The sequence below is a fragment of the Lithobates pipiens genome, unplaced genomic scaffold (assembly GCF_037356315.1).
Source record: "Lithobates pipiens isolate NorthernLeopardFrog02 unplaced genomic scaffold, aLitPip1_a1.2 Scaffold_23, whole genome shotgun sequence".
NCBI classification, from domain to species: domain Eukaryota; kingdom Metazoa; phylum Chordata; class Amphibia; order Anura; family Ranidae; genus Lithobates; species Lithobates pipiens.
Window position 1 is genome coordinate 166,795,139 of NW_027507785.1, and position 27,016 is coordinate 166,822,154.

Here is a 27,016-nt window from a genome sequence, read left to right on the forward strand (position 1 = left end):
ACCAGCCCCCTTTGTGATGGCAGCATGTAGTGATCCGCAAGACCCACAGGGAGCCTAATCTACAGCAGATTGTTACAATACATGCGTCAATTTACCCTTTCTTATGTATGTTTGTATGCATCTCTTTTAACAAAAATACAGCAGAAAAAGATTAAATGTATTCTTTTTTTGTGTTTAAATGAGGGATAAGTGATCCCTCTGAGAAAGTCCTTCGACCAGGAATTTCATTTGAAAATGGTTTGGATTCAAATGTTCGAGGATATTAAAGATTGATCAATGTATGCCTAGTCGTTCTATTCAAGGAACCCTTCGGGTCATAGAAGTCAGTGCTTCTGGTGAGCATATTGTAAGAGCACAGTGTAAAGGTGGCAGGAGTGGGAGAATCAGCTTGTCGCGTCACAATTCTTTTCACTCGAAGTATAATTATGTTTTTTAATCACATTGAACTTTATATATTGATTGTTATTTTGTTACCGATTCATCATTGGACGCTTTTTTTTTTTTGCACATTGGAATATATTGTATGAAGTGGATTCACAGTTAAACGTTATATACATTTGTTATATTTTGGGTCTATTTGATCAAAGAGAATATTTTTATGTTTAGAGTACTGCACTTTTTATATTTCCAGGCGGAGATGTTAAAATCGGTTAGGCATCAAGACAAGATAGATGGACTAAAGGTCTTTGTGAACTCATATGTTTTCCAAGTTTTCAATGAATCAACTATTTTTAAATTATACAAACCTTGTGTTGAAACAGACTTGCATGAACAATAATGTCACGTTTCACAAAACAAGATATTTACCTGTCTGTTGTGGGTAAATAAAAGCGACAAACACAGCCATAGAAAAAAAAGGTTATATAAACTATTATGACTTAAAATCACCCTTGCCTAGCAAAACCCATTGTGTTACATTTTAGGAGCTGTGTAGCTAATCCATCTCTAAATATCCATTTACTCTGTCCAAAGTTCACTTCAAATGGTGCAGTCAGTATTATGTTTAAAATGCATGTGGTCATAAGGTAAAAATATAAAGGTTGTGATTTAGGACAAATTATAAGTAGCATTGTTTAAGATGCCAATCAGTATTATGAAAGACATATGAATACCAGAATTATACATCTATATATATATATATATATATATATATATATAACCATTTTATGTAATAGTGATTAATCAAAATTATACTGAGCGTATTTTATAATTCACCGGTTACCAGAATGCTTAAAGATATATGGTATATTCTTCTCTCCAAAATACAAACAAATACACGTTATGAAAATAAAACATTTTATCTAAAAGATAGTTCAGAACACATTTTTCTGCTCTCAGACATGCCTAGTGGTTCAAGGTGATATTACCTGAAACCTTTAACCAATGGAAAAGAAGCCATACCTTTTGGGCTGAGCCTATTATAATTTTTATGATCTCATTGTCTGAGATGGTATTTAGAGGGAGGAGAGATGCCATGAGGGGGGCTCGAGAACATTCAGAAACGCCTGATTATATACAAGAAGATTGCCAAGACCCTGAAACTGAGCTGCAGCACGGTGGCCAAGACCATACAACAGTTTAACAGGAAAGGTCCCACTCAGAACCGACCTCGCCATGATAGACCAAAGGAGTTGAGTGCACGTGCTCAGCATCACATTCAGAGGTGAACTTTGGGAAATAGACGTATGAGTGCGGCCAGCATTGCTTCAAAGGTTAAAGGGGTGGGGGGGTCAGCCTGTCAGTGCTCAGACCATACGCTGCACACTGCATGAAATTGATCTGCATAGCTGTCGTCCCAGAAGGAAGCCTCTTCTAAAGATGATGCACAAGAAAGCCTGCAAACAGTTTGCTGAAGACAAGCAGACTGAGGACATGGATTATTGAAACCATGTCCTGTGGTCTGATGAGATCAAGATAAACTTATCTGGTTCAGATGGTGTCAAGCGTGTGTGTCGGCAACAAGGTGAGGAGTACAAAGACAATTGTGTCTTGCCTACAGTCAAGCATAGTGATGGGAGTGTAATAGTCTGGGGTTGCATGAGTGCTGCCGGCACTGGGGAGGCACCGTTCATTGAGGAAACCATGAATGCCAACATGTACTGTGACATACTGAAGCAGAGCATGATCCCCTGCCTTTGGAGACTGTGCCCCAGGGCAGTATTCCAACATGATAACAACCCCAAACACACCTCCAAGACGATCACTGCCTTGCTAAAAAAAGCTGAGGGTAAAGGTGATGGACTGACCAAGCATGTCTCCAGACCTAAACCTTACTGAGCATCTGTGGGGCATTCTCAAAGGGAAGGTGGAGAAGCGCAAGGTCTCTACTATCCACTAGCTCTGTGATGTTGTCATGGAGGAGTGGAAGAGGAATCCAGTGGCAATCTGTGAAGCTCTGGTGAACTCCATGCCCAAGATGGTTAAGGCAGTGCTGTAAAATAATGGTGACCATACAAAATATTTACACTTTGGGCCCAATTTGGACAATTTCACTTACTCGGTACTCAGTTTTGTTGCCAGCAGTTTAGACATTAATGGCTGTCTGTTGAGTTATTTTGAGGGGACAACAAATTTACACTGTTATACAAGCTGTACACTCACTACTTTACATTGAAGCAAAGTGTAATGTATTTAGTGTTGTCACATGAAAAGATATAATAAAATATTTTAAAAATGTGAGAGGTGTACTCATGAGTTATTTTGAGGGGACAGCAAAATTACACTGTAATACAAGATGTACACTCACTACTTTACATTGTAGTAAAGTGTAATTTCTTCAGAGTTGTCACATGAAAATATTATAAAATATTTCCAAAAATGTGAGGGATGTACTCACTTTTGTGAGTTACTGTATGAATATATATATATTTATATAAATCAGCCTTACTGGCTATCAATGTAAAGGCACTTACACTGTATAATTAATAGTAAGACTTCACACATGAAATGGGGCACCAATATTTAAGGCTAGACACACTTTGAACATTTTGATTTTGTCCTGTTCTAACATTAGATACTAAAGTTCATGGTCAGGTTAACACACATTGAAAAGGAATGCATTTAAGTCCTGAATTACTAAACTGAAATGTAATGTTAAAACCACCAATTATTTTTTCTAGTTTTGGATAGAGTGAGGAATGATATCTGTGTAGAGAATGGATCCAGGTAGCCATATTGCATTGCATTTTACAGAAAATGATACTGCTGCAGATTGAAAAGAAAAGTCAATTCAAGTCAAGCTTTATTGTCATTCTACTACACGTGAGGACATAGGTAGAAGGAAATGTCGTATCTCACAGGGCCACGGTGCTTCATACAAATTAAACATAATTATAAATAAATATACAAAGAATAAAAACACAGCAAAGAACTAAAAAAATAAATAAAAAAAAATACTATATATTTCTAAAAGAATTTGTAGCAGCAGGTGTTTAGAAAAAGTGTCTAGTGAATATTCAAGAGTGAAAAGGAGGGGAAGTGAGATGTTCCTGGTCACTATATATTTTAGAAGAGATTTCAAAGAGGATTGGAGTTGAAGGCTCTCACAACCTGCGGGAAAATACTGTTGAGCAGTCTGACAGTCTTGGTTTTGATACTCTGGTACCTTCTTCCCGATGGCAAGAGCTGGAAGAGACTGTGGGAGGGATGGGTAGGATCCTTCACGATACCGGTAGCTTTGCTGGAGCTTCATGTATGGAAAATGTCCAGGATGGAGGGGAGAGAGACACAATAATCTTTCCAGCTGTCTTTACTAGCCACTGCAGGGTCTTGCGGTCAGCAGAACTGCAGTCCCTATGCCAATGATATAGCTAGTCAGCACGCTTTCAATGGTTCCCCCATAGAATTAGTAAGGATGGGTGGAGACAGACTGACTTTTTTAAGGCGGTGGAGAAAATATTGGCGCTGTTGTGCCTTCTTGGTTAGTGACGTGATGTTGGTTGTCCAGGTAAGATCCTCTGAGATGTGCACTCCCAGGAATTTAATACTGCTTACTGTCTCCACAGTCAAGCTGTTGATGGTCAGTGGGGGGTAATCAACAGAATTTCTCCTGAAATCCATCACATTGTTGCTGATGACACCTACCACAGTTGTGTCATCCACAAACTTGATGATATGTTTGGAGCTGAACTTGTCAGTACAGTCGTGGGTCATCAGTGTGAAGAGCAGAGGGCTAAGCACACATCCCTGTGGGGCAATCGTACTCAGTGTGGTAGTGCTCGAGGTGCTCCAACCATCATGGACTGAGTAAGGTCTTCTGGTTAAAATGTCCAGGATCCAATTACAGAGGGGCAGGTTGAGGCCCAGCGAGTTTAATGTAGTGATAAGTTGCTAAGGATTTATTGTATTAAATGCTGAGCTAAAGTCAATGAACAGCATTCTAGCATAAGAGTTCTAAGTGGGTAAAGGCCAAGTGAAAGGTAGAGGATACTGCATCGTTCATGGAACGGTTTGGATGGTATGCAAACTGATATGGGTCCAGTGTGTTTGGAAGACTGGACTTAATGTGATGTATGACTAACCTCTCAAAGCACTTAATTATTGGAGTTAATGCTATGGAACGATAGTCATTCAAATAGAACAGGGGTGTCTTCTTTGGCACTGAAATTATGGTGGTGGATTTAAGACACGTAGGGAGAACCGTCTGTCTCAGCGAAATGTTAAAGATATCTGTAAGGACATCTGTCAGCTGTATAGCACAGTCTCTCAGCACACGTCCAGGTATGTCATCAGGGCCAGTAGCCTTCCGTCGGTTGATCCCGAACAGGGTCTTCCTTACAAGAGCTGAAGAAAAGCAGAGCGCCCGGTTGTTCGGGGATATGGGTAGTTTTTGTGAAGGTGTTTGGTTCTGCATCTCAAACCATGCATAAAAATGGTTGAGTACATCTGGGAGAGAAGGATCATTATCACTGGCCTGTGGCAGGGGCTTGTAGTTGGTGATGGTCTGGATGGCTTGCCACAGGGCCTGTGTATCTTTGCTGTCACTAAAGTGTTTATTGATTTTTTCAGCATATTGTTGTTTTGCTTTATTGATGCCATGAGACAGATTGGCTCTTGCTGTTTTGAGAGCTGCTTTATCTCCTGATCTGAATACCTCATCTCTGGTCTTTAGCAGCCCACAAACCTCTGATGTCATCCATGGCTTGTGGTTGGTATGTGTGGTGATAATCTTAGTGACTGTCACATCATCTATGCACTTTTTGATGTAAGCAATCACTGTTTCAGTGTACTCTTGTAAGTCTGTGTGATTATTGTAAGTGGCTGCCTCTTTAAACATGTTCCAATCTGTGCTGAAAGCAGTCCTGCAGTACTGGGGTAGCATTGTCTGGCTATACTGTGATTTGTTTTTTGGACCGGTTTCACAAGTGTAAGCAATGGTTTGTATGCTGGAATTAGCATAACAGAGATGTGATCTGAATACCAAAGGTGGGGGTCGGGGTTCAGCCTTGTATGCATTTTTCTTTGTTGCATAAACAAAGTCCAGTATGTTGTATCCCCCATGTTGCAAAATTAACATGTTGGTAGAACTTCATCAAAAAGTTTGCGTGGTTAGTCACCAGCAATAATGAAAAAGCCATTAGGGTTGTTTGTTTGATCTTCGCTGGTAGAGCTGTAAAGTTTGCAAAGCGCGTCCTTAGCGTTTACACACAGGGGAATGTAAACCGCGACCAAATAACAATAGCTGTGAACACCTTCGGCAGATAGAATGGTCGACACTTCATAAACAAACTCTACTGGCGATGAGCAGTGTTTTGTTACTACCACAACATTGTTACACCATTCTTTGTTAATATACACACACAGGCCACCTCTGCAAGTGAATCTCTATCCGCTTGGTAGCAGGTTAGCCCATGTAGCTGAATGGCGAAATCCAAGATGTTTCAGTGAAGATAAACACAGCAATCCCTTGTCTCATGCTGTGTAGACCGACTGAGTTGAATTAAGTCCAGTTTATTTTCCAGCGAGGGAACATTAGAAAGCATAATTGTTGGAAGAGCCAGCATTGTCGGGTTAGCCCTTGACCTAGCTCGTATATGCTTACTGCGTTTCTGTCTCCTCTCACACCGCTTGCATTGCTGCCTTGCGCGAGTAGCTTCAGTAGATGAAACTGCGGTCTCGGGATCAGGTTTCAGTAAAACAGAGGTCTTGTAGCTTCTCGATAGCCACCAGTGAAAGTTGATGTTTGTGTATACTGCTGATATCCAAAAGACTTTGGCAATCAGTTATGTTTTAAAGTAGTTTCCAGATCACTTTGTGGTAAAACAAGACTATTTGAAGACAAAGAAAACATTAAAAGACATAAAAGCTCCATCTTTCAGACTCGGGGTAGCCGCTGCGTCTAACTGTGCTGTATGTGATGTAGCTGGAGGTGATTGTAAGGGCTGTATATGGAGGTTATGAACACACTGCAATGACAGACTGGACTGTGAGGCCTGTAGCTGGAGGTTATATACACACTGCAGAGACACAGACTGGACTGTGAGGCCTGTAGCTGGAGGTGATACACAGATTTCCGCATCAAAAGGTAAATTTTAATAACATTCAATTACAATATGACTTGAGCTTCAATTGTACATGCTATATATTATTTTATTTGCTAATTTTTTTTCACAAAAGTGGAGTTACCCTTTAAATTTTCAATAAAAATTTGTTGAAAGTAAAAGTGGAAAGCATTTGTTGAGAAGCCAAAGCTTGTGACTCATAAGATTCAGGGGTTGCAAAATCCTCTGCAGATTCTGCTACAATATCTGTGTTCCCCCACTTTCCTACATTTCCTCCTCAAACATGTTTGGAGGCACCATCTCAGATGTATGAACAGAGTCGTGAGAGGAAGCAAGTGTAGCTTTTGTGGCCCAAAGAAACAGTGTCTTAACAGGACAATGCTTTGGGACAAGTGAACAATTCTCACCCAGCAGTGTTTTGAGCTTCCTGTAGGCTATTGACAGAACATGTGATATTCGTCCATTTTGTCTCAGCTCCCTTGCACATGTAATCATTGTCCTTTTTTTTCACACAAATAGAGCTTTCTTTTGCTGGCATTTAATCACCACTGGGGTTTTTTTTTGTGCTATAAATTAAAAATGACCGAAAATTCTGTAAAAACATTTTTCTTTGTTTCTGTTATAAAATTTAGCAAATTAAAAATGTTTCTTCATATATTTTGGCCAAATTTTATACTGCTACATATCTTTGGTAAAAATAATCCAAATCAGTGTATATCATTTGGTCTGTGTGAAAGTTATAGAGTCAAATCACTGAAAATTGATCACACCTGAAGTACTGATGGCCCATCTCATTTCTTGAGACCCTAACAAGCCAGGACAGCACAAATACCCCCCAAATGACACCTTTTTGGAAAGTAGACATTCCAAGGTATTTAGAAAGAGGCATGGTGAGTTTTTTTAAGTTGTGACTTTTTTCCCACAATTCTTTGCAAAATCAAGATTTTTTTTCACAAAAGTATCATGTTATCAGGTTATTTCTCACACACAGCACATGCATACCACAAATTACACCCCAAAATACATTCTACTACTCCTCCTGAGTAAGGCGCTATCACATGTATGAGACTTTTACACACCATGGCCACATACAGAGGCCCAACATGCAGGGAGCACCTTCAGGTGTTTTAGGAGCATAAATTACACATCTAATTTCTTGACTACCTCTTACACTTTTGAAGGCCCTGGAGCACCAGGACAATGGAAATGCCCAAAAAATTACCCCATTTTGGAAAGAATACAACCCAACGTATAATCTATGAGGCATATCGAGTCTTTTGAACATGTCATTTTTTTTGTACAAGTTTTTGGAATATGTGGAAAGAAAATGAATAAGCCATCCACGCTGTAGCCGTGTTTCAGCTATGGCCCGGTTGGCTTGTGGTTAATCACCTGAGCCCTGTAATTCCCACGGCAGAGACGTACTCTTCTTCTCTGCCCGGGGTTCTCAGCTCTTGATTGGATAGATTGATAGCAGCGCAGCCATTGGCTCCCGCTTCTGTCAATCAAATCCAATGATGTGGGCACCAGGCCGAGTCCGGCATTCTGTGTCTATGGACGCAAATGCTGGACTTCGGGAGCACGCCCGCAAGGTAACCCCCCCAGGAGAGTGCTTATCCCAGGGGGTTAACCGATGTTAGGAGGAGCCGTGAGAGCTGCCTCGGGACCCCAGAAGAGGAGGATCTGGGCCACACTGTGCAAAACTAACTGTACAGTGGAGGTAAGCATGATATGTTTGTTATTTAAAAAAAAATAAAAATAAGGCTTAGAATCACTTTAAGTGAGAGAACAGATGTGCAAGAATTGGAGTTTTCAGAATGCTCAGAAGGCAGGGGCTGCTAAAATCCCAGCCAAGTTACTGTGGCTGCGTCTCTGCAGCAGAAAGCAGAAAGAAAATGTGCTGCTCTGTCCATGGGCCATAATTAGTGGGTAGGAGGCTTGCCCCTAGTCTTCTCCAAAAGCCCTGTCCTGGTTGGGTCTGTCATATTTTCCCCCCCATCAAAAGTAGACTAACAAGGACCCAGACCTTCACCTGGTCTGGACCTGCGTTAGTTGGGTAGAGTGAACCTACATAGGTGGTCAACACGATTTTTATTCTTGGCTACAGGGAATAGTTGTCATCAGTAGGTGTGGGACAGAAGTCATAGAATTTCTATCAGGCTGCCAGCGCTTCAGCTGGGTGGTCTTTACAGTTCTGGGGCTCGGTCTGCTGCTGGGGAGCAGAAGTAGGGGAGCTGAAGCAGGGGAGACACTGTAGGTGCTAGAGAGAAGGCCAGCGGTGCTCTGCTTTGTTGTCCGTTATTCAGCTGGGAGTAGGAGCTTCACTACATCAGCTTGCCACTGGGGAGAGGGGCCACATGTCCCGACTCCCTGGAACTTGGAGTTGTTGCCGGTGCTCAGCAGAGGTGGGTAACACTCTGCCCTGATGCCAGTGCTTCTGCTGGGGACCCTACATCATCCGCTCTGGCTAACTGTTGGGGAGGGAGGCCGGCCTCCTCCACTCCCAGACTGTGGATCTGCTGCTGGGGAAGAAGGCCGACCCCCTTCTCTCCAGAGCTGTACATCTGCTACTGGGGAGATGAGCCAGCTGCTCCATCTACCCTATCCTCATCTGGCTGCTGGGATGGCATTTCTCTGGTACTGTCTCCCAGTTGCACGGATCCTTGCTGGGGAGGTAAGACAGTTTCCTCTGCTTCAGCTGACTGTTGAAGAGGGAGGACAGCTCCTTGCACTGTCGCTGGAGAGATGAGCCGGCTGCTCCTCTCCCGTACTCTCATCCAGGTGCTGGGATAACATCTCTCTGGTGCTGTCTCCCAGGTGAACAGATCTTTGCCAGGGAGGGAAGACAGTGTTCTCCGATCTGGCTGACTGTTGGGGAGGGAGGACAGCTTCCTCCGCTCCCTGGTCCTTGGCCTGCTGCTGGGTAGGGGGAATGGCTTTCTCAACTTCTCCATCTCTGACTTCCACTGGGGAAGAAGAACAGCCACTTTCTCACCCTGGGCCCCCCAAAACTGTTGCCAGTGTGGGGCAGAGGTCTGTAGCACTCTGCCCAGATGCCAGCACTTCTGCTGGAGAAGTTTGTTGTAATCATGGATTTTATAGGCACCCATATATTTAATATTTTTTTTTTTATCATAACACATTTACAAAATAAATAAAATAAATATATTGGTGCCTATAAAATCCATGATTTCTATGTATCCAATCTCAGTTAATAGGATGTGGCACTTTTTACCACTGTCTATACACAAACAGTACCATCCTGTGATGGTGCATTATTGCTAATTTATCTGAAGTTTGTTGTAACTCCACAGATGCTGCTGGTATTTAATCCCATTTCCCTGTCAGTGGTGTCTGAGAAAGGCCGGCTGCTTCTTCTCTCAGAAAGTCTGAAGCTGCTGTTGGTGCTGGGCAGAGCGCAGTGATGTTCTGCCCTGAAACCAGCTCTTCTGTTGGAGATTTTCTGGGTTGCTCATCCTCTGCAGAAAAGTCTATTAAATCCCCACTCTCTGGAATTGCTAAAAATCCAGGGCACGGGCTGGTGGCACTTGGGCCCAGTGCCAGCATTTCGGCAGGTAACTCATAATCTATAACATCCTCCGATGAAAAAATAATTAAATCCATGCTTTCTGTGATCTGTGAGCCGGCTGCTCCATCTCTTGTACCCTTATCTGGCTGCTCGACAGACGCATTCCTCCATCTAAACTTGTCTTGTGCAGAAACAGGTTTGTCAAGGTGAGTCAACACTTGCTGCATCCACCATAAGAACTTTGTTTCCAAAGCTGGAGGTGGGCAAAGCACACTGTTACTCTGCCCCATTGCCAACACTTCAGCCAAGATTTCGGAGCTGACAGCTGGTAGTACCAGGCAAAGGGAACCCAGCCCTGCTACTGAGAAGAGTCCATCAGCCGTCTCAAGACGATCTCCAGCTCCCATTCCTGAACGACTAGAAACTCCAAATCTTCCTATACCCAGAGCAATTCCGAGACATTAAGCCTCGGGTAATCAATAAGCAGTCAGAACTAGTAATCATCCAGCTGTAAAGAGACATGTGCCAGTGCACGTGTGTGAATTGCAGACATCGCAAATGGAGATGCTCGTGCGGTAGCCGTGCTTTGGCGCCTAGTGGCCTAAAGATGCTTCAGCTGCACTAGTTCTTTGCTGTTTGATCTGCAGCTGCACCCTGTGTTCTGATCCTTTGACTGTATTGTGATCTAGTATTGACCCGGCTTCCTGACCATGCTACTATCTTCAGTCCTGGCCTTTGGCTTGCTTGACCCTGCTACTTCCTGCCTGTTCGTCGGATTCCCTGTTTCCATACCCGGCCTGAACTCTGACCATTCTCTGCCTGCTGTTTACACTGATTGATTTTCTGTGTATGACCGGCTTGGCCAGCTCCACTCCTGCCTGCTGTCCTGCATCCGCTGACCTGCATCCGCAGCGCACCTGCTGAACTGCATCCGCAGCACACCTGCATCCGCTGCCCGGCATCCACAGCATACAAGTATCCGCAGCACACCGGCACCAGCTGTTCCTGCTTCTCTTCAGCTACTACCACTTCCAGTAAAGAGAGCCTTGCAGGCAATCTTACCTCATCATGCTCTTGTGGTCACTGTCACAACTCCAGTGGTCCCTGAGCCCACGGGCTGTACAAGAGGTCTTCCTCTGCACGTCAGGCTCATCTGCAAGGTATGTGACAGCGTCTAGGAGACAGAGCCTGTGTATTGACATTACATCGCTGCCATCTTGAAACCTATTGGTTCTGAAATCTGTTTTCAGTTTGCACTGCTTACAGTGCCAATTTTGTGAGTTTTATACCTTACCTTTTTTATATATAATTAAACTTTTTAAAAGGAGAGCACTAGATTCTGCCTTCCTTTTTTTGCATATCCATCAATCTGGTGAGATGATCAGGGTTTTTTCCCATGGGAATAAGTGATTTGAAGGAGGAAAGTGATTACCAGCCTACTCTATTATCCTCAGAGGGGAACACTGCTAATTTTATTCAGATGTGAGGTGAGCAGCCTGTAAAACTGGAGGAGGAAAGCATAAGCACTTTGTATTTTTGCACTGTTGATGTATTGATATTTTGAATTCACTTCAATCAGTCACAGATGCACTATACAAACCTTCAGCAATATATGTTTGCTTTTGTTATGTGATTTGAGAGATCAAATTGCATGACAAGTCGCAGCCTATTGTCGGCAATGGTACTGTTCTAATCGGTGCGACACCGATTTAGCATCGCCGCACCAATTTGCAAAAGTAGTTCCTGTACTACTTTTGCCGATTTCAGGTGCGACTTCAATAGACATCTGCGTATGTATCACACAGATGTCTATCAAGTAGCACTTGATATCGCGCTGACCTTGCTACTTTGAAATCGCACTAGTTCAAGTGAAGTATTATTAGTATTATTATTATTATTATTATTATTATTATTAATTATTCAAAAAAACAAACAAAAAAAACGTTAGCGATGAGAACGATTACAATGGGAGAAACACATAATACCGTAAATAGAAGATCCCAGAATCCGGTTACTTTGAGCTGATGATATTAACATCTGCTCTGAGTCTCACAGTCTGAAGTAGTTATTGCTGGTTTGGGCCTAGAGACTCCAAATATGTATATGGGTCCTCCAGTTCCCAGAGTCTGTGTTTTGGGGAAACGTGGTCTTGAATCGAAAGCAAGACCACTTCAAGGGTCCCGCAGGCACACACCTCCCAAAGAGTAGTGTTCCCTTAAAAGCAAGGGGCCATAGTCAGTATGCAAGAGGCTAGCCTGCAGTCCCCTCCAAAAGCCCCTGTCCTAGTTGGGTCTGTCACACCCTATCTTACTTATTCATGTTGCTAGGACAGTTAAGGGTCCAGGCATTTCCCATCACAGTGGGCATACTCAGAAGGGGGTCTTTAGGGTCTGAGAGCCATAGAGATGGAACACAGCCCTGGACCGCTATAGAACCCTGTAGGTAAGTACAGAAGTGGCAATTTGTGTCAAAGTGAGTGTCTAATGCAGAATCCAGTGCTAAAACAAACATCACAGGCTGGCCACACACAGTAGGATCCCCTACAGTCTCCAAGAGAAACTGCCAGATATCCCAAGGCAATAAGCTGTCAGATCTAAATAGAGATGCATTGAGTCTCACAGAGTGGGTGGGGTTTATGAGCATGCAGTAGGTGTGGCCATTGTACATTTTTTGCCAGTGTTAAATTACTTAAGGTAGCCTGCATATTTCCATGGTCTGTGAATACAAATACTGTACAAATGAGGTAAACCGTTTTGGCTATACACTTTAACCACTTCGCATCCAGGCCAATTCTGTCATTTCTCTCCTACATGTAAAATTCATAATTTTTTTGCTAGAAAATTACATAGAACCCCCAAACATTATATATGTTTTTTAGCAAAGACCCTAGAGAATACAATGGCGGTGGTTGCAACTTTTTATCTCACACGGTATTTGCGCAGCAATTTTTCTAACACGTTTTTTTCAGAAAAAAAACAGGTTTCATGCTTTAAAAAAAAAACAGTAAAGTTAGCCCAATCTTTTTGCATAATGTGAAAGAGGAAGATATGCCGAGTAAATAGATACCCAATATGTCACGCTTCAAAATTGCATGCGCTCGTGGAATGGCACCAAACATTGGTATTTAAAAATCCCCATAGGCAACGCTTTACATTTTTTTACTGGTTACATGTTTTGGGTTACAGAGGAGGTATAGGGCTAGAATTATTGCTCTCGCTCTAATGTTTGCAGCGATACCTCACAAGTATGGTTTGAACACCGTTTTCATATGTGGGCGGGACTTACGTATGCATTCGCCTCTACCTACGTGCTCACGGGGACAGGGGCTCTTTAAAAATTTTTTTTTTAATTGTTAATTTTATTTTTTTAGTTTGACACAAAAAAAAAATCCCTTGTAATAGGAATATGGCACGATCGGACCTATTTACAGTGAGATATGGGGTCGATAAGACCCCATATCTCACCTCTAGGCTGGGAAGCCTAAAATCAAAAAAAACAAAACAACAAAAAAAAAAACAATCCTGGCTTCCCAGCCAAAACGGCGCCGTTAATTTGAATGTAGAGGCCGGGCGTGACGTCATAACATCGCGCCCGGCCTCCAAACGATCATAGAGACTCCGGGGACGATCTGGTCCGCCGGAAATCTCTATGGTATCATCCGGGGGCCGGCGGATCCTGTGACTGACTCACCGATGGAAGCGGTGAGTCAGTACAAGCACCGGAGGGTGGCGGGAGGGGGGTGCCCTCCCACCACCCGTAAGAATGATCAAGCGGCGGAACAGCCGCTATGATCGTTTTTATGGTGCAGGGAATCGCCGGCTGAAAATGCCGATATCTGAATGATGTCTGTGGCCTCAGGCATCATTCAGATATTACACCACAAAGCCCACAACGTCATATGACATAGTATGGGCGCCAAGTGGTTAAAAATACTGAAGCTGACTTTTGAAAATACATGAACATGTTAAAGCAGATATGAAATTTTGATGACTGGGTTTACATATACTTTTAGTACTCACTTGTAACATCTGGTCTTTCTTTGACACAGTTTCCTTTAGTTTCTGGATGCTCTGTTCCTGAGCTGCTAGTTTTGTGTTTTTCTCTTCTTCTACATGTTTAAGGTGTTGATTCTTTTCCTGCAGTTCTCTTTGTATTTTACGCAAAGTTATGTGCAGTTCCTGATAAAAAGATCAGTGATCATTTTTTATTACGCAGAAGGAATTCTGTTGTTGAATTAACACAAATATATGAAAATTGTATATATTAAAAACATTGCACAAAGTATCTGATTGCAAAAAAAAAATACTTATTGGTATCTTTATCATGCAGATTAAAATATGAAAATCTTAATGTGCAGCTCTATAATAAAGGGCCCACTCTAACAGTGTGCTTTACCTTTAGCACACACCTTTCTATTGTGTTTGCATGCACAGGTACATGGGTGTCCCCAGGAATTTAAGCACCAGATTATCTGGTCTTAACAAGGAAGGTTTACCATAAAGACAGATATATAAGCATCTAGAAAAACTGAGGTTATATCCAGCCAGGGAAAGTTTGTGCCAAAGGGAAAGTTGGAAATGCAGTGAAGAAAAGTGCCCGGGCTAATCAGAGCTGTGTGGCGTCAAAGTGGAACAGAAATGTAGTCAGAGCACAGCAATAACTAGCATCGAGTACTAGAAAAGTTGTTCTGAGCAAGCAGTCTGATTAAGGAAGACCAACAATCTAGTTAAGGGGACTAGCAACTCCAGTGTCATGGTTATGCAGTGATCTTCCTGTGTTTGCTTACCTTCCCTCATGTCTTCAGACTAAGAGGTCAGCCACTTCCACCTGGTGGTTTTTATAACCTCTCCTCTAAGCATGGCTCCACCCCAGGCCCTATCAGGGAGCCCTATATTAACCTGTGGACTGCAGGCCTCAGTGCTGATCAACCATTGTGTATTCTTTGTGTGTTAGCTTCCGCTTTCCTGTCGTGTGCTCTGCTACTGGTTTCCGTTACCGACTTTGGCGTGTCTTGACTATCCTTGTTTGCCTGTGATCCTGACCTTTTGGCGTGTACCCGACTATTCTTGTCTGCTTGTGGCCCCAACCTTGGCTTTGTCCCTCATCCCTATCCTCCTGTTGCCTACTGTGGGTGTGAGCTGGGGGACCCTGGGGGTCGCGACCTGGAGCCAGTTGCAGCCAAGTCCATCCTCACCACTGGAGGCTCTGGTGGACACCTGCTGGCTCTTAGACTCCGCGCCCCAGGGACTCTCACGCTCTATCCCCAGTGGGATCTGTCCCCCGTCTGCAGCAGTCAGCCGTAGGGTCCACAACCTTGCGGTGCACTCCGGATCCCTACGGTGTGCACCTGTCACCTCGCCTCAAGGTGACCTGACATCCAGTTTAGGAGTAGAAAATTAAAAGGTTTGGCCGCACCTAGCGTATGCTGTCCAGTTCTGGGCCCCAGTCCTCAGGAAGGATGTACTGGAAATGGAGCGAGTACAAAGAAGGGCAACTAAGCTAATAAAGAGTCTGGAGGATATTAGATATGATGAAAGGTTGCGAGCACTGAACTTATTCTCTCTGGAGAAGAGACGCTTGAGAGGGGAAATGATTTCAATATACAAATACCATACTGGTGACCCCACAATAGGGATAAAACATTTTTGCGTAAGGAAGTTCAACAAGACACATGGCCACTCATTAAAATTAGAAGAAAAGAGGTTTAACCTTAAACTACATAAAGGGTTCTTTGCTGTAAGAGTGGCAAGGATGTGGAATTCCCTTCCATATGCAATGGTCTCAGCGGGGGTCGTCAATAGTTTAAAAAAAACTATTAGATAAGCACCTGAACGACCACAACATACAGGGCTATACAATGTAATACTGACATATAATCACACACATAGGTTGGACTTGATAGACTTGTGTCTTTTTTCAACCTCCCTAACTATGTAAGTGATTCAAGAATAGTAATCCAACAGGGTCTAGGCACACTGACAGTAGGCAGGAACCAGATAAATTAGCAAACTAAGCTGGGAAGGCAAAAGATATAAACAAATACTAGCCAGTAGTATATAGTAAAGCAAAACTTTTTTTTTTTTTAAAGGCTTTTGTAATACTCAGTTTTTTTTTGTGTTTTTTAAAGCATATGTCAAGGCAGGACAAAAAAGCATATGCAGTACATTTCTACATGTTCCTTTACAGCAGTGTTTCTCAACCTTATTACCATCCAGGAACCCCAGGCAAAAAGTCTAAAATCTCAGAGATCCTCTGAAATAATTTTCATATCAACAGGTCACGGAACATCGGTGTGATCCGCGAGCTGTAGATATAACAACAATTATTTTAAAAAAATAGTATTAACCCCCCTGACGGTATTCCCGAGTGTGGCTCGGGGTGAGATTTTTGTACCATTAGCGGTAACCCCGAGCCACACTCGGGATCGCATCGCTGGATCCAGAAAGACATAACTTACCTTGTCTCCGGGATCCCGCGATGTATCCCCGCTGTGTACGGCGGTCGGATCTTCCGGACCTTCCGCCCGATGCACTGTGTGCCCTGGGTTCCGTTCCCTGCGAGCGTAGCGACGCAGGGAGGTGGAACCAGCGCCAAATTCAAAAAGTTAAAAGCACAAACACACTGATACATTATAATCCGATTGGATTACATTACTAAATAAAATAAAACTGACCTTAGCTTGCCCCCATTGCTTTATCCAGTGCCCCTGCCTGCAGTTTTACTATACTTTGTGTCTGGAAACTGCAGAGCGACCATGGCATCAAAAAAGCGCACCTCTACCTCAAAAGTGGCATATGACCTGTTTGAAAACAGCGACAGCGATGCAGAATCCCTTGCAGAAGTGAGTGATAGCGATTCGTGGGGAAGTTCGTCGTCAGGCACGGAAAGCGATTTTAGCGATGATCCTGCGATTTTTGCCCAGTGATGTGCGGACTTGGTGCTCAATTGATTGCGGTACGGAGCATGCAGCGCCCCCAAGATTTCCATTTACTGGAACACCTGGTATCAAAGTGGATGTGGATGACAACCCATTGGCATATCTCCAACTCTTTTTGACCGATGAGGTTATTGAAAAAATTGTTATGGAGACAAATCGGTACCACGAACAACAAGCTACTACGCATCAGAGGTTTGCAAGGAGCAGAAAGTGGGAACCAGTAACCAAGGAGGACATCTGGAAGTTTCTGGGCCTCATAATTCTACAGGGAGTGGTTGGTAAACCCCTGCAGAAGTGGTACTGGACCACTAACAAATTGCTAGCAACTCCTTTTTTTGGCACCGTCATGTCGGAGTACAGATTTTCCCTTATTATGAAATATCTGCACTTTGAGAATAATGAGGAATTCGACGAGACTTCTCATCCAGCACCAAAACTAAAAAAGATTTGGGGGCTTTACCAGATGATTCAGCAAAATTTCCAGAAGACCTATGTACCCGACAGAGACATCAGTATCGACGAAAGTCTGATGGCCTACAAAGGAAGACTCAGCTGGATACAGTTTATTGCGTCCAAGAGGGCACGTTTTGGAATAAAATCATTCATGCTCTGTGAATCCAGCACTGGGTACATATGGAATTCCATACTTTACACCGGGAAAGGAACCAAGTTCAATGAGACATTCGGTAACTATGGACTGGCAACCGCTTCCGTGCTTACTCTGATTGAACCACTGCTGAATCAGGGCTACTGTGTAACCACAGACAATTTTTACAGTTCTCCAGAACTCTGAGTTCCTTTTGCAGCATAAAACAGATGCATACGGGATCGTTAGAGCTAACCGGCGTGACTTGCCACCAACCTTTGTCAATAAAAAGCTCAAGGCAGGAGAAATAGTTGCCTGGCAAAAAGGAAAAATGATGGCACTGAGATGGCGCGACAAAAAAGACGTGTGCCTAATGAGTACCATTCACAACACCTCTACTGTCATGGTACACACAAAAGGTGGAAAAGACATCATGAAGCCCCAAGTCGTGATGGACTACAACCATACTATGGGAGGTGTTGACCGTGCTGACCAGGCCATGACTTTTTACCCAGCCATGAGGAAGCAACAGAAAAAATATTATAAAAAAATCTTCAGGCACCTTCTGGAGCAGTGTCTGTGGAATGCTTTCATTCTTCTAAAAAAAAATAGTGACAAGCCTGTTGTTCATGCGGACTTTGTTTGGAAAGTTGCCGAATTTATTTTCCTCAGGCACCAAACACCAACGTCTGTAGACAGATCTGGCCGTCGTGCTGCTGGCGTTGTGAACCCGGAACGCCTGACTGGTCGGCACTTTATGGACTACGTTCCACCAACAGAAAAGAAGGCAGCACCCACAAGGATGTTTGTCGTTTGCTGCTCTAAGCGTGACGACACTGGAAGGAAAATTCGAAAAGAAACAAGGTTCTACTGTCCTGACTGTGATGTTGGACTTTGTGCTGTACCATGTTTTAAAATTTTCCATACCAGAGACTTTTACTGAAGCAATATGACTACCAATATTGCACCCTTGTTTGACAAAAAAAAAACATTTCAGTGTTTTTGATTATATTATTTACTAAAATGTATTGAATAAAAAGTATGATTATTATTATATTATTATTTTGTATTATTTACAGTTATTTATTATATTATAATTTATGATTTTGTGTTTCAAACTTTATCCTACCCGGGATAGGGCAGCCTCTAGCAATATGGCTGAATCCCCATCATCCTCCTTTCTTAAAAAAGGAGCATGCTAAACATGTAATGGACTTTCTTAAAAAAAAAAAAAAAGTGTGGGGCTCAAATAGGTGCATTATGGAGAACATAAAAAAATTCATTTCATTTTTAGAAGTTTTATTTTCCCCAGAAGGGATAATGGCAGATTTCACCATGCCACAATTTTGTGTTTCAAAAAATCAATTAGGGGCATGAGGTTAAGAGCCATATAGTCAGGCAGTATATTTTGGCAGTAATACGAACCCAAAGGTATGTGAACTGGAACACCCACTCCTCCAACCAGAGGCCCTGGTTCGACTGAACTCCCATAACTCCACCCCAGGCGGTTAGGTGATCACTGTCCAATTCAGAGGTAGGAACGACTTCCCGTACCAAAGTGCCAAGGATCTCAGCCACCAGAGCAGGGAGTCCCTGACTGACTGGCTCACCTGAATCTGCCAATCCAGGGATAATGAAGATTTGTCCCATTTTGTCAAGATCTTCTTCTGCAAGACTCTGGTGTGAAACTGGGCATACGGTACTGCCTCGAAGGACGACACCATGAGCCCCAGGACTCGCATGCAGAAGCATAGTGATGACCACCTGCGATTCATCAGCAGTTTTACCGTGGCTCTGAGAGTCTGCAGCTTGTCTGAAGGGAGAAAAACTCTTGCTTCCATGGAGTCCAGCAGTAAGCCTAGGTACTCCAAGCGCTGAGTTGGTACGATCTTGGTCGATCTGGACTTTTTTAGGTTCAACAGCTACCCAAATTCCTGCAGGGTGTGCATGGTGACTGCCACATCCTCCTCTAATTCTGAGGCGGAGGATACTCTCAGGAGGAGATCGGCTAGGTAACGCATGATTGCGATCCCGTGTTGTCACAGCAATGCCAAAACAGGAGCCAGTACCTTGGTAAAGACTCAGGGGGCTGATGCCAAGCCAAAAGGGAGAGCCACAAACTGGTAGTGGGCTTCCCCAACTGCAAATCGCAGAAACTTCTGATGCCGAAGGCATATGGGTATGTGCAGGTACGCATCCTGGATGTCCAAAGACACCAGGGAGTCCCCTTAATGGAGTGCAGCGACTACTGAGCTAACTAATTCCATTCTGAACCTCTGTACTTTTACAAAGTAATTGAGGGATTTCAGGTCCAAGATTGGACTTACCCCTTCCTTATTGGGGACTACAAACAGATTGGAGTAGAACCCCTGGAACCTTTCCGGCTCCGGAACTGGTACTATCACCCCACGACTCAGCAGGTCCCTTACCGCCCCCATTAGGGCCTCCCGGCGAGCCGGGAGTACGGGTATGCTGGAGGGGAAGAATCTGTTTGATGGCCAAGAGAGAAACTATCTTGCAGCCAGAGGAAATCAGATCGCAGACCCATTGGTTGGACAGCCGAGAGGCTGCAAACTCCCGAAGGCGACCCCTCACCCGTGTTGCAGGCGGGGGCAAACCTTCATGCGGTAGCACTTTTGCTCGTAGGCTTGTTAGGTTTGCTGTTCCAGGGACACTTTTGTCCTTCATAGGTCATCCTGTTGGGCTGGAGACGTTTAGCCGAAGCCCCGGGTGGACGAAAAAGCCTTGAGCGGAAAATGAGGGCCCTTGTCTATGTTGTGGCTCCTTAGCCTTCCTGGCCTGTGGGAGTAGGGTACTCTTACCACCTGTGGCATTTTTAATAATGTCATTCAATGAGACTCCAAAGAGCTGCTCACCAAGGAAGGGCAGATCCGTCAGGGCTTTTTTAGATGCCTGGTCAGCCGACCAGCATTTTAGCCAAATCAGGCGCCTCAGCACCACTGCTGACACTGAAGCCCTGGATAACAGAGGGAGGATATCCAGGGCCACGTCACAAATGTACTTAAGGCCTTGCACTAACTGGTCTGCTAGATCCATGCAGACAGGGGAAGCCTGTTGTTCCCCCAATTTGCGGTACAAACGTTTTTCCCACTCAGTAAGTAAGTGCAGATGCCAGTACTGGTCACATTGCTGACCCCACAACCTTAAACAAGGAACGAGTCACTGCCTCGTCCTTCCTGTCCGTGGGGTCCTTAAAGGCAGGAGTCCCCACTACCGGGATCGTGGTTACTTTGTTTAACCTGGATACTGGGGGGTCCGCGACCGGGGGAGCCGACCATTTTTTGAGAAGGCTCTCCTCAAAGGGGTAACGCACCGCCATGTATTTGGGGACCGAAAAGGTCCGTTGCAGTCGACCCCATTCCTTGTTTATGAACTTATCGAAATAAGTCAGATACGGAAACACCTTAGGTGTACGGGCTGGCTTACGGGTCCCAAAAGGGACCACTACATCAGCAGAGGGATCTGCTGTATCCTGAATTTTTTAGGGTGTCACGCACAGCTGTGATAAGTGCTTCAGTGCGCGGACCCGGACGGGGGCCTCATCCTCACTGTCCTGGTCAGCGTCATCTGAAACGACAAAGCAGGGGTCACCAGCCTCAGCGGGGCCAGAGTCTGCGTCGGAGCTTTCCCCAGAGGACGGGGGCGGGGGGGCAGGTGCCGCTTTTTACCACCTTTGCGCCCATGCACCGCCTCCATCTTGGCAACGAACGTGTTAAGGACCGCCGACAAAGCATCCAGGGGCACTGCACTATCTGCAGGCGAACCGGTTGCAATTGCCTGGATTTCGGGGGAAGAAACACCAGTTTCTGACCCTACCCTGTCTGCCACCTGTTGGGGACTTAGGACAGTGATGGTCCCACCCTCCTAACTGCTGCAGGCAGATTGGCCCCCACCACAGGACTCACCACCCTGAACGAGTTCTGCGCTGTCCAGCTAGGTGTGCCTGTGTCCTGTGTCAGCTCCCAAATGCCTGTGAGAGAAAACCGCACTGTGCTGAGCCCAGGAGGACAGCGCTGAGCATGAAAAATGTGTTCAGGCTTCAACAAAAAGGCTTCCAGTATAAAGGACACAATCACAGGGAAAATGGCCGCCAGGACTACAGTAAAATTGAGTCTGACCATGCTACTCCCTGGTCACACCAAAAATAGCTGCTGAGCAATGTATGCAATGAGAGACAGTGTAAACAGGCAGAGGAAATGGCGGCAAACAGCACTACAGCGATTAGCAGACACAGCCTCCAGACACCCAGGGGAGAAACCTGCAGACATCCAGGGCACAACTACCCAGTGCAGCCCCTACCCCAGTTGTGAGCCCCCCAGGGGGCCCTGTCTATGGCACATACACCGCTCAGCAGCCCATGCTGCATCCCCCACAGGGAGGGAAGATGGGGACAGGGAAAGAAGAGAGGGAGGTGAGGGACCCCCGAATCGACCTCCCAGGGAATGCCCAGCTGCTCAGCCCCACCGAGGCAGGGAGAGCTGTACTTACCAGTCCTGACGAGCTGGGGAACATTCCATCACAGACCCACTCTCCGATCAGTACGGGGTGGCTGCTGGCGCGGCCCACTGTGACGCAGACATCAGTAGCCCGGTCATGTGTGACCTGGGCATTACGCCCACCAGCCGCCCCTGGAGCTGGGGGGCATGTCGTGGCCGATCCAGCACATAGCTATGGTCTGCACACGCTCGCTGGCCAGGCCGGGGAGACTACAAGGATAAGGGTATCCACCCTATCACCTAACCGGCTGTTGATAGCAGATCACAGGATCTTAATCTTGCGCAAAAAGCAAACTTCTGCAAAAAAAATCCACGGACAGATGGGCCCGCAGGGTTCCTAGGTCCTTCTCCTTCACTAGGCAGAAAAAAAACTGAGGCTGCAAGAGGCAGGCTGGGGGGTTGTTATCTAAGGGACCGCCCCTTGGGCGGAACTAGAAAGTTCTGGTTTTGTTGTACATGTTAACATGTTCTGCCTAGTCCTCTCCTGAAGGTGGCGTAACAAGCCGATGGTCTAAGAAAGGAGCTGTGTCAGTCGGTGAACGTAAGAGAAATATAGATTATAGGGCTATCAAGTGAATGTGTATTTAAAATATTTGAAGAATAAGGACATTGTTTAGTGCCACTTTAATGTCCACTATAGGCTGACAACGCACAGTCTTTTTGTAAACTGATTGTTCTCCAGTCCTGCCCAGTGTCTTTTGCTAAATTACTCAACCTTTCTTACCCTCAAATCTCTACAAGATGCAGATTAATCATTCTTAAGTTTTGGATAAGAACTAGAAGCACTCTGAGAAAACACAGGAAATATTACAGAACAGCTTTGAAATTCTGACTATAGATTTTTTTATTTTTTTTTGCACTTATTAAACAAATATAACAAAATGCTTCCAATTAAATATTTAACAGACCAAAACTATATGTAGAGGAGAATTTTTTTGTCTTGGTTTACATACACTTTAAAGCTGTATTTAGAACAGGATAGATATGATAAAAATCACAGCATATACTGACATGCCAAACAAAATTTATGTAAAAAGCTCTCAGCAGTTTGTCCAGGTGGGTGCTACAAGGGTAAACCATAAACTTGAGGAACCAATCTTTGAATGTTTCAGTTGGCCTTATTTTATTTCATTAGTCTATTGTTGCAGAGGTCTTTTGTAATTTAATAATGTAATACACATATAACAGCAAGGAGCAAGATGGACCGGGTCTTGCAAGAAGGGCTTTACAGCCTAAGCTTCCTGAGTGTCCTTAGCATTTTTTTGTTTCTGTGGCTTTCAAAAGACCTAAACACAGATATTATGGTGCCTTCTCTTGCAGTAAAAGTCCTCTATTTGGAAATGCATACTGATATAGTTGTTTTGAACAGTGCCATGCTTTTGTTCTAACTGTTCCAACATCTGCTCCAGAGCAAGTTTAAAGTAGCACTAAAATCTATATATATTTTTTTTTACCTTAATGCATTTTCTGCATTAAAGTGGTTGTAAACACTTACCTATATATCCAGTGAAGTGAGTGGCCTCAGGTGATACACATGAAACAAATCCTCCTACAAAAGTCATACCTGTCTATCTACAGCCATAGGTGTGCATAGGGGTTGTGCCTGGGCACACCCTAATCACCTCTGTGCATTACTACCAAGTGCCCTGGATTGGGCGGGACCATCCCGTGATTTTAATTAAATCACAGTATGGGCAGCAGGGGGCGCGTGCACCTGCTCCCAAATACCCGGAAGCAGGGGACGACATACTGTGAGTGGGCAGCAAGGAGTTAAATATATTTGGGCAGACAAAAACAAACAAAATTATGAGGACTATATTTTGGACAAAAAACAAGAAGGCACAAAAACTTTCTTTCACTTTGGACTTTCTGTTGCATATTCACATGGTTAAAGAAAGCTAAATGTGCCCTTTAAAAAGAACAGGAGTTTAATAAAGTTACAGAAGTGAATGATTTGATCTGACGGTACCTGGTTATGATTCCATGTAGTTTCCTTCTGCTGTTTTCCCTCTAATAATTGAACTTCTAGCAACTGCTGAAACCTTTTAGCATCAGTTAGTTGATGTTCTTTCTGTGTAAGTGCCATCTGCTTTTTTTGAAGTTCCATCTGCGTTAAGAGCAACGTATTCTGCAGGTCTAAAAAATCCATCTGTGTTGGCATTACCTGGAAAAACTAAAATATACAACAAATCATATCCTAATAGTTGTCTACCATCAACCATAAGCTTGATTATTTTATTTAATTTAAAAGTTAGGTCCGTCTAATACATAGTTGGTACTGTATGCAATTTAGCTCACAACTACCCACTGATATACAGTAGTTCTGGGTGGGCAGTGGTGAGCTGAATTACCTACTAAATTCTTATGTCTCTTGAAGATTTCATTAGCAAAATCTCTGTCATTCACCTTCCATGAAACAGGGTTATCATTCTCAATATTGGATTCTCAATAAATAATATATTTTATAAAAAAAAATTGATACAACACAACTAATACCCTCTAATGCCTCATACACACGATCAAACAATCCGGTGGAAAAGTCTGGCGGACTAATCCGTCGGTGTGTAGGCTCCGGCGGACGTTTTTTACCCAAAAGTCCAGCGGACTAAGAAAGTAGTTTTGCACTCCAATCTGTCCGCTGGACTCGCATTTCAGCGGACAGTACGGCCGTGTGTGTGCCAGTCCGCCGTACTTTTGAAATGAACGGAATTTTCCCGCCCGGAGAAAAGTCCGCTCATTTTGAGCGTGGCCCCAGGTAGCCGGGGCCAGCGAAGGAGGCGTCGCTGGCCCCGTCACCTGGTATGGACTTAAAGGGGAATCCCTACACCATACACTGCCCAGCTCTTTAGATTAATGATACAATAAGTTCGCCAAATAGCCACGCCCCTGGGAAGTGAAGGGAGGTCTACAGCACGCTCCAATCGCCACGGATTTGCTGAAATAAAGCGAGTGCAGTGAATAAGGAGGGGTGAGAAGAACCTTGATCGCTTGTACAATCCGAGGTCCGCTGTGACCATCAAATGGAGTTATTTGTGATTTGGCTTGTTTTTATGAAGTTCATGTGAGTGCACTGGAATTGGTTTTATCTTATTAAAGAGCGTGTTTAAACTGTATTACGCTATTGGAGGCTTGCTTTATCTTTGCAAGGTTATATACACACGTATATTATCAAGGAGGGACCAATGTGCATGGGCTACGCAAGTTTGATGATCCTGCAATTATAACTCTGTTTATAGGATTGAAAGCTCTATTAGCCAGGCATGAGTGTGTTTGGCTTAATAGCTGGTGAGTGCATTCACATTGGGGGAAGGTGTGGTGAAGGATTAATCGCTTGATTTGGACACCAATTATCATTTTCACGTGGACTATTTTCATTGGACTTTTTTCTCACTATATTGTTTTTATTAATTAATTTTTTCACTTGTTAATTTTTTGCATTATATACTTTTTGTCTTACCTGATTAAGTTTGAGTATAGGTGCATGTTTTTATAGTATATTGTTTGCACATCTAGCACTTTACATTTTCATATTTATACGCGAGTTTATTTATGAATGTTTTTTTCACATAGATTTTTATGAGAGATATAATTAGACACATGGTGTGAGTTATTTGCACATTTAGCGCTACATGCTTTTTTGAATTTTCTGTTTAAGGGAAAGATTATTGCATTAATTTTAAAATAATATATTTTACTGTATATCACAAAAGGTTTCAGAAGGAATTATAGCTCTTTGCTTGGATGTATATTAGTGGTGGCTGAAGAACAACGCAGAAAGCTTTGAGCAATTTACTCCTTCAGTACAAACTCATATACAAATTCAATACAGAATAAAACTGCCGTTGTCAGTAATAGCCATGCCATGTAATTAGCACAACAGAGTTCACAACACTGTCTGAAAAGGGACAGGAACATTGCAGGGAGCAAGTAGAGGCATTCACTGACACACTGTTATCTAATATGTGCTAAAATCAGACAGTTTACTTATTTTATGTTAACCTAAAATCTCTATAGGCTCCTACACCATGAGTCCAGAAATCACCTAACATGGTAACTAGGGGTGTACTTTCTGAAACTTGTACTGTGCAACTCCATCTTGATCTCTGCATGTTATTTTGCCAATCACATCCAAAACTTCCAAGGCAGACTGGAATCTAACTGGAGTCTGAGAAATATTTCATCCTGATATTAATATGCAGTGACTGCACAAGCAGGAACTCTTATGCCACGTACACACGACCAGACTTCGACGGACTTGGTCCGGCGGACAATCCGACGGACTTTGCAGGACTTTCAAATGAATGGACTTGGCCACACACGATCACTTCAAAAGTCCAACGAATTCAAATGTGATGACTTAGAATAAGGAAGTTCATAGCCAGTAGCCAATATCTGCCCTAGCGTCGGTTTTAGTCCGTTGGACTAGCACACAGACGAACGGATTGTCCGCTAAAAGCAGAGTCCGGCGGACAAATTTGAAGCCAGTCTTATTTCTTTTTTTTTTTGTAAATAGTTTTTATTAAGAGATTTTCACAATATAATCACAGTACAATGACAATGTAATCACAATGTAATCTCCACATCTTCCCGACATTTGTATTGTACCAGAGACAAAGGGGGGGGGGGGGGGGAACCAGGAGCAAAGGGGGAACATGAGCAGCCCATGCCTAAGAACAAACTTATGCATTATACATGCCAAAGTCGTAGATTAGGCTGCATATCAATATACAAATAAGCATATACTCCCATCTCCTTCCCTCAACCTCCGGACCCTACCCACCCACCACATATCGAAGAAGGATCAGTGCGTACGGGGGTGGGGGGCAGGAGGACGACAGAGCCTCCCCCCCGCTACTCGAGCATTCCAAGATTATGTGTTAGGATATTAAGTAGCCAGGGGGGAGGAACAGGCAAATAATAGGGAGATGCATAAAACATTTTTGGTAA

At 43.8% G+C, this 27,016-nt stretch overlaps 1 protein-coding gene across 6 annotated transcripts in view; it reads right to left on the reverse strand.

The window, feature by feature from the left end:
• The window catches only part of LOC143928001 (myomegalin-like), a 426,442-nt gene that overhangs the window by 276,547 nt on the left and 122,879 nt on the right, over nt 1-27,016 (reverse strand). For all 6 annotated transcript variants that reach the window (XM_077452562.1, XM_077452560.1, XM_077452558.1 and 3 more), the window contains 2 exons: nt 24,039-24,242; nt 14,049-14,207 (listed from right to left, as the gene is read on the reverse strand). In XM_077452562.1, coding sequence (XP_077308688.1) covers nt 14,049-14,207; nt 24,039-24,242 — 363 coding nt within the window. The remainder of the gene's footprint in view (nt 1-14,048; nt 14,208-24,038; nt 24,243-27,016) is intronic.